The following is a 17,406-nucleotide window of genomic DNA, read 5'->3' as shown; positions in this document are numbered from 1 at the left end:
AGTCACACACTCCGTAACGGAAGACTTTTATATAATAGAATAGACAGAACAATAGCGCACAGGTGACAACAGTTGAACAATCATTATCTAATATTAATACAAGTCTTCACACTTCTCAGTCGACATCCCGTGAGTTTATTTTTAGTCTGTGCTATGTTTAGACCGATTGACGGACCGTTGCATCTTTATAAACGGAATTAAATTCGATAGTAATTGTGACATTCAACTTGAAAAATATTATTCTTATACTTTTTTGTAGCGTACCTGCCTTGTTGGCCGAGTGGTTGCAAGTGCGACTGCCGGGCAAGAGGTCTTGGGTTCGATTCCCGGGTCGGGCGAAGTATTACTGGGCTTTTTTCGGTTTTTCGAAAATTTCTCAGTGGTAGCACGGAGTCTGGAAATGTGCCCGGTATATGACAATAGGCTTACCACCTATTACATGGAACTTATAACATAAATTGTGAAAAGTGGGTGTACACAGTGGCATTACGTGCCATAATAGGCACCTCTGCCTACCCCTTTGGGGATTAAAGGCGTGACGATATGTATGTATGTATATTATTTTTAGCGTTGATAAGTCTGCGTTTGGCCGCCAACCCGCTTACTACCAGAACGGCGAAGCGAAGATGTGGCCGAAGATGGAGCACACAGACTTAGAAAGTACCTATTCACTCTGACCTTTTTATTTCTCAGGAAAAATTACCTATTTCTCAGGAAAAATATGTTATGTTAACTCTCCTAATCACAATACCTCTCATGTTATGGATGTCCATAGGTGGTGCTGATCGCTTATCATCAGGTGATCCTTTATATTATTATTTCCTAATCCATAAAAAACAACGGCGATTTGTTTTTCTTAGAATGCCCCACACTAGGATTTCATTGGAGCGTTTACAAACATGCTTTTCGAAACAACAATTTGTAGATCACACAAAGAGTCGCTCCGTGCGGAAATCGAGCCCGCTACCCGTTGCACGGCAGCCAGTTGCCCAGCCACCGCGTCAACCGTGCAGTCAATTATTTATTTTTTAATGATTTGACACCTAACTAATTTAGTTATTAATGTTATGACGTTATAGTGATATCAGATAAAGACAATTATTTAATTTTACGACAGACGTCATTATATTGTGTAAAATAAATAGGAAGTGTCACCATGATTGTATTTTTCTTGGGATAAAATAGTACCACGTTGGGTGCCAACGCGACTCCCTTTATAAAAGAATCGGCCGAGCGCTTTGTTTGGATTTCAGTCAGTTTCGAGATGTCAATCAATCAATCAATTAATTATAGAGTTAGTAAACTAAAATCAATCCTGGACTAAGAAAAAAAAGTCAATTTAATTAAATACAAAGTAAAAAAGCTACTCTGCTAGACCATAACCTCAAATACACATTAAAAAACAATGTCCTTATAACGTATCCTACCTTATATTACAAAATACAGATAAAAGTTAAGTCAAAGTCAAAATTATTTTTTTCAAATAGACCGAACGCACTTTTGAACGTCAAAGCAAATACTATATGAAACAAAATAATGTCTCTCTATCGGTCAGTCCTCTAGTGAAATATACAGGGAAAACCGTCTACCTAGTCACCCTACATTACTTAGCGGTAACAATGGTGCAATTATAGCACACTACAAACATATAAACTCGCATATAAATTGTATATTAACGACAAGTTCAAACTCTATGTCCTCAACATCGACACTAGCGCCTGTCGCGACCTTGACAGTGGTTAAAAGTGGAACTATTTTGATTAATTTGTGACAATCGAGCATTTATTTTTCGTTTTGGTTTTCTATGAGTAATAGTTGTGTGTGTATGAGTACCTAATAGTTATGGAGGAAACTTATTTATAATTATGGTTTAATGAGGTCTTTGAATGTATGGGAGAGCAGTGGAGATTTTAGGTGATTGCTACATAGATTTGAGACAGAGATTGAAGAGGCTTTGGTCAGCAGTGGCCACTAATAGGATGTTGATATTATTAAAGATATAACTGGTTGTAAGCTGGAACTCAAGTCGAGAGATACAATGTGTTTTCTATTGTGTCTCATATACCGACAGACAAGAGGTTAAGACTGATTTTCCACCACCGATGTGCTACGCTACGTTGCTGTGGATGCGTTTGGCTTCCACAGCAATTTTTGTCCGTCTGTCTGTCTGTTTGTTTGTTCCGGATAATCTCTGAAATGGCTGGACCAATTTTGACGGGACTTTTACTGGCAGGTAGCTGATGTACTAAGGAGTAATATAGTATCTTTTAATTTAGACAAATATTTTATTTCGTAAGTTAGTTACAAAGCCCGTAATCCACGCGAGGGAAGCCGCGCGCAACAGTAAGTCTTAAATATAAAGAAATGCTTATCATAACGTATTGATTTAAATAATTATAGAGTACATATGTTATAATCACAACTATCCAGCAGATAAGGTCAATAACGTAGTAGGTACGAGTAGGTGAGTGTATAATTCAAAAGATTTTGTCTTGATAACACGTTTTATCAACTCTTTATCGTTTATTATAGGTATGTAAATCGCCCCCTAAGTACATCGTATTCATTGCCACCATTTTACGTTGATTAGTACTTATGTAATTGTTTTATTCCAGTGCTTTAGCTAAACACGTATCAGTTTTAATTTGAAAGGATAAGAAAGTGCAGTGCATTGTTTATGAGTTTTTTAGTCAACTACTGGACTATGAGTCTACTCTAAATAAAAAAGGTTTGCTACAATTTCCACATTTGGCAAACGGGGTTTTTTATGGTATAAGCCGGTAAACAAGCAGACACATCACCTGATGGTAAGCAATCGCCGCCGTTAAAACAATGCTGCGTTGTTTTCGTTGTGTGTATGAGGTTACCGGCGGCCCAATTACCCTTGTTCCCAATCTTCGAAATCGCCGATTCCCCAACAACTCTAAATTTCCTAACCCCCAAAAGGCCGGTAACGCATTTGTAATATCTCTGGTGTTTCGGGTAGCCATGCTCGTTTACTGGCTTATACCATACCCACAAAAAATATCTCCTAACTTGTGAAGAGGAAATAACAACAAGTCCAAACTATTCATACAGAGCCTATTTATTTCTAATTTAACCACTCAAAGTAAAAAAAAAACATGGTATTCACCATAAACATTATAGTTAGTCATTCATAGGTATTTTACGTGAACACGGGGGTAATTTTAGACCATTATTATAATGACTAATTTCCCTGTACGACTGTTAAGTATTTAGTGTAGAGTAGTGTGAATATTGTGATCTGATTCGTAGTTTATTACGGTCATGTTTTCATATTTTTTGTTTAGCTTATAAAGTAATAGTTCGTACCAGCGGCTTCATCTACGTTACCGAGGGATAAAAAGTATCCTATTAATCAAGTCAGCTCATACTCTGTTTGTATACCAAATTTCATCAAAATCCGTTTACTAGTTTAAGTGTAATTGACAGACAAACATCCAAACAAACTTTTACAATTATAATATTATAGAGTCAAGTGTCATGTGTATGATACTATAATGTTATAGCTATGATAGCCGTGTGGTGACAATAGAGTAGAAAACTCTTTTTAACAAATATTTATTATTTATTTCTAATAAATAAAACTAGCAAATTCATAGAGACAATAAAAAAATCTGCAATTTTTCGCGCCAACTGCACTTTTTAATTGATCTGTATCTGTCAACAATATTTTTTTAAACAGCGTCATAAATCATGACCTCTTTACAGTGTCTATGGTACGGATAACCTTTTTTATTGCGGACTATCCACAGAGTGTGATAATCTTTGCCGCCCTGTCTTATCGAGCGTTGGAGGTCAAATTATATAACGACATCAATAAGGAATTTTACTTTGCTAGTGACGTTTTTTTATTTATTTTCCTACACTAATGACTATTAGGCTTAATCCGTTTAAAACTTAAATTAATAATGAATTCTTTTTATTAAGTATATGTGGATTAAGGAAAATGAAAAAAGTTATTTGATATGCAAAAATGATCTTAAAGTTTTCCTCGTTTAGACCGGTTTTAAACATTTGAGGAAAGTATCTAAACTTGTTTTACTAAAATCTGTAGATAACTTGTTTTTAACAGGAAGAATAATGAAATTTTATTTTATATTTATAGACATATTTTTACTGACTTCATAATAAGTTACGAAGAAGCGTAAATGATAGCAAAGAAATAACTGGATTTATAAAGATCTTAGTCAAAAAACTGCATCTCACTCGATTCAGCAGTTTTCGTGTCAATAAAATTGTCTCATTGGACATTTTTCGCGAATATATGTCAAATGTAATCGTCTCAAGATTACAATAGGTTTGTAATATATATTCAAATTAATCTACTGTGAAGGTTACTCAATTCAAATTATCGATATCAATTTAATTGTGTATTTACCGATTTATCGTAATCAATTAATTTGTTTTTAATTATTATGTGTCGATTGCTAGGACGTGAATAGTTAGTTTAACATTTTAATTTAGCAATACACTATTACTTACTACTGGTTCAACGGATCAGGAATGCATGAGTCTGAGAACCTGTTTTTCGCGATCGGAAGCACCGGCAACGCAAGAGGAGCTACAAGAGCGTTGAAGAGCCTTTTAAGAGCCTTTTTCTTTTTAAGCCATTTACATAGCACACGCCTACAAATGGAATAAAATACACGCCTACAAATAATAAATAAAATAAAATCTATACTAAATTAGGAGGTTCAAACGTGAGAATAGATCGAAATAAGTAGGTAATCATACACGTTCTCTGTCGCAGTAATACCTACGACATGAGATGCAGGTACATGGAAATATGTGTCGCGAAATATGCGATACAAGGCTGTTAATGGGTAAGGATACCTCTTCTTAACCTACGCTCTTTAAAACTGTCCCTCAAATTTCAATACTTTTACGTACCGTCTACGCACGCGTTTTTCTGTTTTTACAACAAAAACTAGGTTTGTTTTTATTGCTTATTATAACCATAAATATCATTATCATAGGACCTTCGGATAACAAAGCAGTAATAATTAAAACAAAATTAATCAAATTTAATTTGCGCACATTATTATTCAATGAGTAAATTGCGTACGCCGTTCAATGAACTACGAAACAGCTGAACTCATTTCGATCGTACTCTTCAAGGATATAGCTTAGTTTCTCTTAGCCGAGAACTTCGCTTGAATGGCCAGTATTTGCAAAGCACGACTACTATAAAATTTTTACAGATGACTTTTTTTTGAGGGTGAAAATCATCCAATGATTTCTCTCGCCTTAGGCGAGGTGAGAGGGAGTGTCAGACTCACTGACTAAAAACCACCCCGTTCCTACTCAGACTGCTTTTCGAGCCGGAGCTCCGGTAAACCCGCTAGGTAGTCCGCAGCTCCGGATCAGGCATCAGCCTTACTGGGCCCTATTTGTAGTGGTTTGATGGCTCTTTGTAATTACAGATGAAAAGGCCAAGGAATTTGTTAAAACTAGTAACATTTTTCGGTTTCTTTGCAAATTAGGTTATCTGTGACAGTAAACTAAAAATAGGGCAATTTGCGTGAGTAACAATCTATACGTGAGTAGGTAAGTTTCTTATTTTAGAAAATGCTCTTAGTTTTTGGCGACAAAACTCTATAAAGGGGCAAAACATGTTCTATTTGATAAATAAATGTTAAGTAATTATTAGTCGATCATATATTTTTTCGATATCTACTTTAATATCGTGTGTATATTTACAAAACGTGTAAAAATCGCGAGTCGTAAATCTACAGTCGTAGATAAAAATGAGGTTATCTTGCAAGTTTACTTGGCAAGCTATAAAATATACACTAAGTACGAATATATATTTATAGTTCATTCATTCAATATTAAAAGGACAGAGAAATCATCGCAATAGAAATGGGAACAAGATGTCTAACAAGATATTATTTAAATGACAATAATAAAAGAATGAAATGTTTAAAAATAACAGTTTAAAGTACCTTAAAAAAATTGCCTCAACTAAAATTAAAACCTCCGTAATATCAACCTTATTTAGGCACTTTAAATAGCATTAAAGAATTAGACAAACGCACTAAACATTTTTTGTAATACATACATAGACTATGCGTCTTTACAACCATACATACATACATACATACATAACCTTACACCTGTCTCCCATGGGGGTAGGCAGAGACAACGGAACGCCAATTGCTACGAATCCTACATACCTCTTTCGCTACATCAACAGTCATCAGTTACAGTTGCCATGTTATACGCATATTTACTCCCTTGCATAATACATATAACATAACATAACATCCAGTAATAAAATACAGTTATATAACATAACAATAGAGGTAATAATTACATTGAAATCTATGTACAAATATTTAAAACAATACATTAATGTGATAGATAGTTCCGTTATCTGTTTTCAAATACAATGTTTACAGTTGTTTGTTTACAAACTGAAATGTGGGAATTGTTTCAGGTACTCGGTAGCAACCGGGTAATAGACATATTTGGTACAAGTGCCATGTAAATATTCATCTTCTAAGTACCTTCTAATTAAGTAATATCGTGAATTTGAATATTGCATCGAGAAATGGAAAGGCTAATTATTAAGAACTATGAATGAAGACCGAAAAATGTAACCAGTTTTAATCAATTCCTTGGCCTTATCATCTGTAATCACAAAGAGCCCAAAACAGATGGGACCCAGTAGAGCTGATGCCTGATCCGGAGCTGCGGACTACCTAGCGGGTTTACCGGGGCTCCGGCTCGAAAAGCAAGAGTAGGAACGGGGTAGTTTTTAGTCAGTAAGAGTCTGACACTCCCTCTCGCCTCACGCAAGGCGAGAAGTCATAAGACATTCCCCCCGCCCCTAAAGGAGGCTTCTAGTACAGTAGTGGACTAACAGGGACTGTTAATAGGTCGTCATATTAAAACGGTTCAAGAAACAGCAATCACCACTACAAATGTAAGCAAATACCCATTTCATAAGGAGTTTAGTATGCATGACGTAACTATGAGTAACTAGAGTGCGACAGACGTCCATAGAATGGAAACATTAGGCAGCTACGCAAATATAATGCATTTCCTCATGTAAATGGACTTACTTCTGCTTATTTAGTACTTAATGACCTGGGTATTTTCTTCTCAATGTAAGATAAGTGTGGAGATAGAAACTGCAGCTTATTTAAAGGAATAATTTAAGGGACATAATTTTTTTCAAGGGCATACGTTTGTTATGTTTTTTTCTAAAAGGTTGGGTTTTAAAGGACACAAACTGGACAAAATCTCAATTTTAATGTGATTTCTTATAAATTATGAGATTTTACCTAAATGTTGGATATTTAATTTAATTTAAAACTGTATGTATAGAACATAGAAAGCAAAATATGTGATGTCACGTTCAGCAAGGTACTTAAGAATCACCTTTATTATGATATTTTTCTTGCCTCTTTTTTATTTACTAAGTAAGATATTTTATAAAGATATTTTATATCTTTAGGAATTTATTTTTAGATATTTTTAGACCAATAATAAATTATTTTCTAAAGACTACTAACTTTCTAGAAAGTTTTAGAAAGCAATAGATTGAGATTAGTAGAATTAGTAATTTAAGTGTGGGAGAGCTATTCTTAGACCCGAACAGGCCAGCTTGTCCAGAGAGCTATCACGGCCTTTTTTTATCACACCCTCACAGAAAACCGGCGCACGGCCTTATACAATACTTGTGTTTTGTTTTTTTGTATGCATGAGATTACTACCGAAAGCCAGATTATTTCCCCTATTTCCAATTTCCCAAATACTCAAACCCACAGAACGCCTGCAAATTACTTGTAACCCCCCTTGATGTTGGGAGTGTCCATAGGCGACACCGATTGCTTACCATCAGATGATCAAACTACTCGTTCGTCGCCCTATCTCATAAAAAAGACGGACGCGAATCTACCAAATAATCGTACGTTCAACCCGTTTAGGGACGGCTGCCAGGAATTATGCAACGATCGTCGTACATGTCATTCTTCGGGATAGTGCTCATTATTGCATTGCTTAGTGACAAATAGAAATGATGTAGGAAGTAGAATATCTTGCTGATATATCTTTAATAATCTAAAAGAGTTTTTTTTAAGAGATAAGTCGGTAAACGAGCAGACGAATTACTTAATGGTAAGCAATCGGCGCCGCCCTTAGATACCCGAAACACCAGAGGCGTCCTCGAGCCGTCCCATCTGAGAGGAACCGTGGCTATCCCCGACTTATTCTCTTATTGTAAAAGAGTAAGAGATTAATAGAGATTTGGGTTCAATTTCTATGTAAGATAGAGTACTGCTATATAGTTGATTGATCATCAACATCTTACAAGCCTACTACTGGTTTATATGGCTCCTCTTTATCAGAGCGTTTGCCATAATTGTGCATTAAGAAAATAGATATTTAAGGTTACCTAATATGATAATACTTAATATCTTTCCTTTACATATACATAAATGCAATTTGATCGCATTCCACATTTGCGAGTTTATCAATAGTTAACTACCAAAACATGACACATTTATTTGTGTATCTATCAGAACTATATACGCGAATATATACTGCGAGTTGATCTATTGACAATCATAATAACATTTCACAGGCCCTACATAGTCAGATAGTAAGGTGTTAAGATAAATAGATTTTATCTTATGGCTGGTTACATTTGAGTATCTACGGAAATCACTAACTAAACAGGTAACCTAAATATATTTTGTGGACCTAGATGAAAATCTTTTAATACACTTAGGAGCAAAGAAACGGAGTCACTAGCGTTTTTTCTTTTTCATTTCTTGATAGGTAAATCATTTTCTAATACAAGTATTTTATAAATTGGTAACGTATATCCTATGAAAGGAACTTTTGAAATGAGAGTATTTTGTTGTAAAACGAATATTGTTTTTTAAGTTATGTAGGGTTTTTTAAAATAAAAGGATGGAGTTTCTTACTCGTTCTTCTCCATTCGAAGCTACACTTTGGAACAAGGTTAGCAGCTAGCAACCAAGCTTCACTGCCGGACAGACTGACAGACTATTATTTATTTCTTTATTTTTTTTATTTAATTGGCATAAATGATTTGAATTTGACTTCTGACTTGGATAGATCAACGCCACCAATGGACACACCGAAGAGACTAACGAACAATTCAATCTGACATTTCAAAAGTACCTAATTAAAGATAAATTAAAATAAATGCTTTGACTTTGACTTTGAAAAAAAGAACACTAGTGGCGCCATTTCTTTGCTACCAAGTGTAATTTGAAATAGATTGATGTAGGTACTGTTCTTTGAAAGTGTTCAGTATATTTTTCCAGTAACACAGTGACTCCTATTGTTAGTGAGTGACCCAAACATATCATACATATTTTATAAGACTGTGTACTTCGTCAGTACCTATGCTCACACAATTTCTTCAATATACTTATTTAATTACTCATTTCTACTATTGAAAACCGATCATAATAATTATTAAGTACATTGCAATTGTAATTATAACGATAACACATAACAATTGGTTGTATTAACATTGCTTAGCGTGATAATTTTTATACCGATAAAAATATTACGTAAAGATATTATTTAATCGCATTTTTGTTAAAGGTTTAAGCACCGGATACTTTTTTTAAGGGGGGAAAATCATCAATGACGAGAGGGAGTGTCAGACTCTTACTGACTAAAAACCACCCCGTTCCTACTCCTGCTTTTCGAGCCGGAGCTTCGGTAAACCCGCTAGGTAGACCGGATACTTGCACTTCCATTGTACAATGTAAAAAATCTATTTCTCGCTTCGTTCATATTATTAAACGATCTAATCGAGATCTTATGTACATTATGTCGTTATAAAGTTATTATTTTACAATTCGTTCCGCCACTATATCGCACCGCGTTGTTATTTTAATCTTCGTGTCGATTAAAACTGAATTTATTTTACCATCTCAACACTTCACATTATTTTAAAGACGTTCACTATAAATTATCACATGTATTTTATTTATTAATAATTCACTTTAATTTATTGTAATTCCAAAATGGCCATTCACAAAAACTGAGACGTTAAAAACACGATTCTAAATTCGAAATTTTGGCGCGCATTTTTTAATTACAAACATTTTTTTTTATAATTTATGATTTTTAAACACAGAGGCACTGTAAAAGGAGGTCGTATTAAACAAAAAAATATTTAAAATGTAGAATAAAAAAGTTGTACGTACCGATTCCGGCGATGACATATTGCCGCCACAGTTGCCCTGCCTCCATTCTGTACGCTTGCTGGTTGACTGGCGCACCGGTCTGACCAACCGGGTCGTAAGCGTAATTCCTATCTTCCATACGTCACGTGACGTCACCCGATATGTGTTACGTTGCTGTGTTTACGTTCAGCAGGGCTCGAGGGTGGATGCTTGGCAAACACCCGACTTTATGCCGCCAAATCTGTGGATGAAGACGTCGTGTTAGTACAGTGGTGATACTTTGGGATTTTTCCCATTGATGTGGTTGTGGGAACCCCTTGACGGGGGCATTCATCATTAGTAAAGACTTTGGCAAGGAATCATGCTGTCTACGTTAGAAAAGAGACCTCATTTGAGAGAGGGCAATGGCGTAGACATACTAAATCTCATGTTAAGGTACCATTTAAAGCGTTCTTTGGTATCCTCAACATCAAATATCGCTTAAGTTATAGGTATTTCACGTTTAAGTATCATCATTAGATTGGTATGATGATTAATATACTCCCAAGTGTTTCAAGTAGGAAAATTATCAGCTATCACACACCTGAATATCTGACTAATGACATTGAGTAGCCTAGGTACTTAGTAAGTTTTCTAGATAAATCTACATTAATACCTGGCACATGTAAACATACATATGTTCAGGGACGTAGAACTTATTTTCAGCAATGGACAGATGCATAGGCAGACCAATAAGATTAAGGTATCACACTAATATTATAAATATGAATATTTGGATGTTTGAATGTTTATCCGTCAATCACGCTGAAACTACTGAACGGATTTTGATGAAATTGGTATAACAGACACGGTATGAGCTGTCTTGTACGTTAGGATACTTTCTATCCCATAGGAAAGCGTGCGAAATACCTAGCAGAAGCTAGTTTTTTTATAATGATAATACTTAATGTGGATCTACTCTACATTACACACGAGATTTTTCATAATTTCCACACTTAGCAGGCGGGTTGGAGGTTATAGCATCCCAAAAAGAAATAATATACCTTTAATTAGTCATGGATGGAAACTAAAACTAACTAAACAAGTAACAGATGAACATAACAATCGTAATCACAATTACATCAGGTGCATAGTATCGATAAAAATTGTTCCGAGTACGAGTAGGTACTAATATCGATTTTCCTTGTTCAATCATTTATTTTTATCTTCCTCATAAAAACGCTTATTCCCACAGATTGTTCCAACATACTATATTAACTTTATCTGCTTACATTCTACTTGAATAATTACATACTAAGTAGTAATGATAAAATGCAATAATTCTGTCTGTCTGTGTGCTTGTAACTCTAAACGTCTGATTAAACTTTGATTCAAGTAGTATTAAGAACAGTTTTAGTAGTTAAGTTTAGTCCCATGTTTTTGGTGTTTTCGGTTTTTCGAAAATTTCTCAGTAGTAGCACGGAGCCTGGAATTGTGTCCGGTATATGGCAATAGGCTCACCCCCTATTACATGGGACTTATAACACAAATGGTGAAAAGTGGTTGTAGATTGTATAGCGGCATTGCTTGTCGTAATGTGCACCTCTGCCTACTCCTTCGGGGATAAAAGGTGTGACGTTGCTTTTTTTTTAGTCCCATGTGAGATGAGATGAGAATCTGTTGGAACTGTTTGTAACATTACTCGAAGCCTTAAATAATGACCCGTGCGTACAGCGCGTCACGTTCCGCGCGTCTAAGAGCCATCAGACCACCACAGATGGGGCCCAGTAGGACTGATGCCTGATTCAGAGCTGCGGACTACCTAGAGAGCTTACTGGGGCTCCGGCTCAAAGAGCAGGAGTAGGAACGGTGTGGTTTTTAGTCAGTAAGAGTCTGACACTCACAAAGTGAGAGAAGTCGCCGAGATTGGATGATTTTACCCCTTCAAAAAAAAGCCTTAAATAATATTGAAAATTGAATTGAAATGGTTTTATTTCACTCATAAATAAATTGGTAACATCCAGTTCAATCCAGTTGAGATTCAGTGTCAACCAGAACAGATCGAATTATGATAATTAGCTGTCTATCAGTAATTATGTTGATTACAAAATCTTATCCTGATCAAACATCAGTGTACTGTGTAAATAAGGTGTTCTAAAAGTATCTGCCACGGCTTTAATGGGTAGTGTTGTGTTGGAGAATACATAGTGAAGAAATTGCATACCCCGGACCAGTTAATTCATTTTGCGAACATAAAGAAGTTTAATAGACATTGATTCTACTCTGCATAAAGTAGTTCACAAATACGCACGATGCGTTGCATCGTCAGTAAAAACTATTGATAGCAACAGAGACAGTGAAACAAATTGCTCTTTCATAACAAAAGGACACGTAGACATTTTTGTATGAAAAAAAATTACTCATAATCAATAATTTATATTCGTACTAGCGACCCGCCCCAGCTTCGCATGGGTGCAATGGTGATATATTATGCATGTACTATACATATAATCCTTCCTCTTGAATCACTCTATCTATTAAAAGAAACCGCATCAAAATCCGTTGCGTAGTTTTACAGATTTAAGCATACAAAGGGACATAGGGACAGAGAAAGCGACTTTGTTTTATACTATGTAGTGATATTTTAATCTTCAAACACAACTCTACCTCCCATTAAAGCCGTGGCAGATGCATTTAGAACACCTTACATATGACTATATATTCACCTATGTTACGGGTAAAACCTACAATCTATACATATCTACACCATCTAGATACACAACCGGCTTGCAATATATCGGCACATGTATTTACGATAACTTTGAGATAAATCGCAGATACTATATTAATATCATATAAACATAGGTATGTACATAATATATGGATGATGTTTTGTAAATATGTATGTCAGTAGAAGCAAAGTATCTATGTAATATACATAGAATATTTACTTGGGTGTGATATTCGTGCGGAGAAAATTCGTTTCAAAATATTACTTTATATTAAACCTAGCTTCTGTCAGCAGCTTTGCCTGCATTTCCGTGGGATAAAAAGTATCCTATCACTCACGTCAACTCATACCCTGTCTGTATACTAAATTTCATCAAAATCCGTTCAGTAGTTTCTGCGTGATTGACGGACAAACATCCAAACATTCAACCATACAAACTTTCACATTTAGGTATCATATTAAGTAACGATGGTGTATTTAATGCCAATTAGGGGCATTCTCTAACAGTCAACTTTCAGGTGATGCAGAGAGACACAAATGAAGATCTAGGTAGACAAAACAATGTGACAGCGATGCGGACGAGTACTTCGACGCCTAAAGGAGATCATTTATATTTTATCAAAATTTTTCCTTATTTTAGTTTTAAGTTTATGTTGGTATTTTTAAATTGTAAACAATTAAGTCGATAATTTTTCACATTGTCACAATTACACCTAAGTAAATTTTGTTATATTATCTTAACTTATTATGTTCTTAGACCATAATTTTCGAAACAATGTACTTATGAATTTTTCTTCTAAAATCCAAAATGGTACACAAAACCACGACCGTGGGAAGGAGCATCTTTTCCGTTATCATTTCAAGATATACACATAACAGACTAGTACATCCAATAACATATATATATATTATTTATCTAACAAATATAACTGCCAACTGCTTAGATGTTTATCTGGCTGGAGTTAACTTTTTATCATTTGCGTAAATAATTTTATAGAGTTTAAGATAACCCGACAACCGTGAGTACTAGTTATCAGTGTTTACTGCACTGTTTTTGTACGACTAGCGACACCTGTTGACTGTTTGAGGTACTATTAGATTTAGGAACATCAATTTGGACAATCAGATTTCTTGTCTATTTTTGATTTTATAAAAAAGTATCGTCATGATTTTGATCTCCGAAGGGGTAGGCCCCTTTCGGAGATTAAAGTGCACATTATGACACTACAATGTACATTGTACACCCTTTGTCCACTTGTCACCATTTGTGTTATAAGTCCCATGTATTAGGGGGCGAGTCTTTTGCCATATACCGGGCACAATGCCAGACTCCTTGCAGACTACTGAAAATTTTTCGGAAAGCCGAAAGATGCCTAGGTTTACTGTGCCCGACACGTTGATCGAACTCGAGACCCCTTGGCCGGCAGTCGCACTTGAAATAACTTGGCCAACGAGGCAATAGTATAACAAAATTATTTTCATGAATTCGAATTTCAGTTACAAATTACGATAAAAGCACAAAGAATATCTGTCTATAAATTACAATATACCATTCAATTTATAATTTAGTACGAACACGTTTTAAATTCATTAATAGACTAATCATAGACAATTGGTATTCCGACCACAGATTCACAACACAGCGGAAGGCGAGGTCGAGATGAATAATGGCGGCCAGCCCGCTTCCGTTTTCCCGCTTCCTATAACATTTCTCAATTTGACACACCAAACACGTTATACAAAATGTCAATTTTCCTCTCACTTTGGTTGCAAATGGTATGTCTTTTAGTCTTTCCTTAAGGAAAGGATGACGAATATCTGATAATCAGACCTGACTTGCAAAAATATTAGCATGGATTTAACATTTTAGAAAACTAATGTATTTATAGTTTTATGGGAAATATTGGCAACCTGGGAGTTCCCCCTAAAAACAGGCAAGTTTTTTTTTGAGGGGGGAGAATCATCCAGTAAGTTTTCCCGCCTTGGGCGAGGCGAGAGGGAGTGTCAGACTCTTACTGACTAAAAATCACTCCGTTCCTACTCCTGCTCTTTGAACCGGAGCCCTGGTAAACCCGCTAAGTAGTCCGCACCACCGAAACATACGTCATTCTGAGTCCCATTTTTTTTTTAATAAAATATTGTAAATTAACGCAATTGTCAAATTATATTGATTAAATGAAATATATAATAATATTTATTTATTTAAAAGAATACAATTTACTTTACCACTAAAAAATTATATGGAAAGTCCTATGTTAAACCTGTGTAAATAAACCTACTTATACGAATGACGTAGTATGTATGTATGTATGAGCCAGACTTGTTTACTTGGTCCACTCGGAAAACTATAACATATAATTTCTTGTTATAATTCATAATAATTTGACGTTGAATAATTGTACGGAGATTCACAAGGAAATTATAATTACGTAGGTAGCTAGTCACTCTTACATTATGACTAAGGTAAGTGGAAGAAAGTTAAAAATGACATAAGATAATAACTATTTTACATTCCAACCATACTTATTAAATTTTCTACTACGAAAGTACTTTTAAACGTGTTAAAAGGAACTGAACTAGCTTATGCTCCTGATGGTAAACTCATAACGCGTTATTGTGATTTGCTATGTGAAAATTTGAAGGGGCTAGAATTTTCAATTGATTAATTTGTAGTTTAGTAGGAACAGCGTGTGTATAGGCACTGTGTTATAATATTTTTTTACACTCTATAAATATTTATATTCCTGTTTAAGTACCTATACCTAAGTAGCAACTAGTGTTTTCAGAATATGAGGATATCGGAAATGTTGCTGATCCTTACTGAGAATTTTGAAACTTAAAATAATTAATTCAAACCAGGAAATGAGGTATTAGCAGTAGCGATCACATATCATAATTTGATCTAAGAGACAATCATATTATAATGACAATTCTTATAATATCACATTAAAGACATCACTTAGGTAAATTATACGAGTAGTAATTAATTAGGAATTTCTAAAACGTTTGGCCTTGGCTAACACTAGAACAATAATTCCATTTACAAGTACCTACATACACACCTAACTATGATCATGTAACGATATGGAGTGCGTCTGGCTTTCCATATAATACGCGTCGCATATCATTTCAAGGGCACTTGTGACAAGTGTTTGCATGAAACACTGCATTAAAAACTAGGTGACAATGGACAGATGCAACTGGGTTGATAATCCAGAAGTTGAACAGATATGAATAAAATAATAAAATAAGACATCTTTGAACGTCTTTGAGATAGCTTTGCTGAGTTTTGCACGTTTGGCGCGTTGGCTGGGCAACTTGCTGCCGCGCAATGTGTAGCGGGTTCGATTCCCGCACGGAACAACTCCTTGTGTAATCCACAAATTGTTGTTTCGGGTCTGGGTGTCATGTGTATGTGAACTTGTATGTTTGTTAACGCACCCACGACACAGGAGAAAATCCTAGTGTGGGGCAACGTTTTTTAAAAGAAAAAAGAAGAAGAAGAAGTTTTTTAGTCCCAATCACTTTTGGTAGTTGATATGTGTACCAATTAAAGCATAATAAGCTTTAAGCAGCTCATAAGGGCTGGCTCATGGTAAACGGACACCATAGTCAAACACTTACAGGAGCAAGTGTACTTTACTATGATGTCCGTACCTAGGAAATACCTACGTACGTACCTAGGTACCTGGTACTAGGAACAGGGTGCTCCCTAGGAACTACCAGTGTGATGCTAACCAATCCTACTATGTAAGGAACCGTTTGTACCGTCGTTTTCAGAGTGTCATGGGCCCTCCCAAAACGATAGCCGATCTATTAAATGCATATAGCAGCTAGATTCTGTTACCGTGCTCTACCTCCTTATTATATTAGGAGTTGGGCAAGATATTTGATCTTTTCATATAAAAAAGACATCTATTCAATGTTTGCGATACAAAAATTTTCAAAATGTATCTTAAATTTTGGGTAAAAAGGCGAGAAACTTATCTGTATTATATAAGACTGAATATATACTGTGCGATGTATGTGTTACAGTGCGTAATAGACCTATAAAAATCTGTACAATATATTCAACGAAACGATTTAAAGTATTATCAAATAAATAGTCTTTAGATTATATATAGTCTTTACATAAATACGGTATTAAAATTAAGGTGATTAATGTTATTATATCAATAGATAGATAACTTGCTATATGAGGTAAGAGATTTGTAACAAATTGTTAAATAATATAACAATCAGCAAGAATAAGACAGATACTCTTGAAAAAAGGTTCTTATTTCACAACGTTTTACATTAACCCGACCACCTGCCCGTGACTGACGATGTTTTTATAGGATTTTAAGGGGAACATTATCTAATGCCTTTTCCCGTATTGAGTGAGGCGGAAGGAAGTGTGAGATATTTACTGACTAAAAACCACCCCATTCCTACTCCTGCTTTTCAAGCCGGAGCGCGGAGCCCCAGTAAACCCGATAGGCAGTCAGGGGCACA

At 35.2% G+C, this 17,406-nt stretch overlaps 1 protein-coding gene across 3 annotated transcripts in view; it reads right to left on the bottom strand.

Annotated features, from left to right (window-relative positions):
* LOC118270239 (facilitated trehalose transporter Tret1) overlaps positions 1 to 17,406 on the bottom strand; it is a 41,771-nt gene that overhangs the window by 12,767 nt on the left and 11,598 nt on the right. For all 3 annotated transcript variants that reach the window (XM_035585695.2, XM_050698156.1, XM_035585696.2), the window contains exon 2: positions 10,224 to 10,443. In XM_035585695.2, the coding sequence (XP_035441588.1) occupies positions 10,224 to 10,341 (118 nt within the window). In that variant the 5' untranslated portion in view covers positions 10,342 to 10,443. The remainder of the gene's footprint in view (positions 1 to 10,223; positions 10,444 to 17,406) is intronic.

The sequence above is a fragment of the Spodoptera frugiperda genome, chromosome 13 (genome assembly GCF_023101765.2).
Source record: "Spodoptera frugiperda isolate SF20-4 chromosome 13, AGI-APGP_CSIRO_Sfru_2.0, whole genome shotgun sequence".
NCBI lineage: Eukaryota > Metazoa > Arthropoda > Insecta > Lepidoptera > Noctuidae > Spodoptera > Spodoptera frugiperda.
The sequence above is the reverse complement of the archived record's forward strand: the minus strand, read 5'-3'. Positions and strand labels throughout refer to the sequence as shown.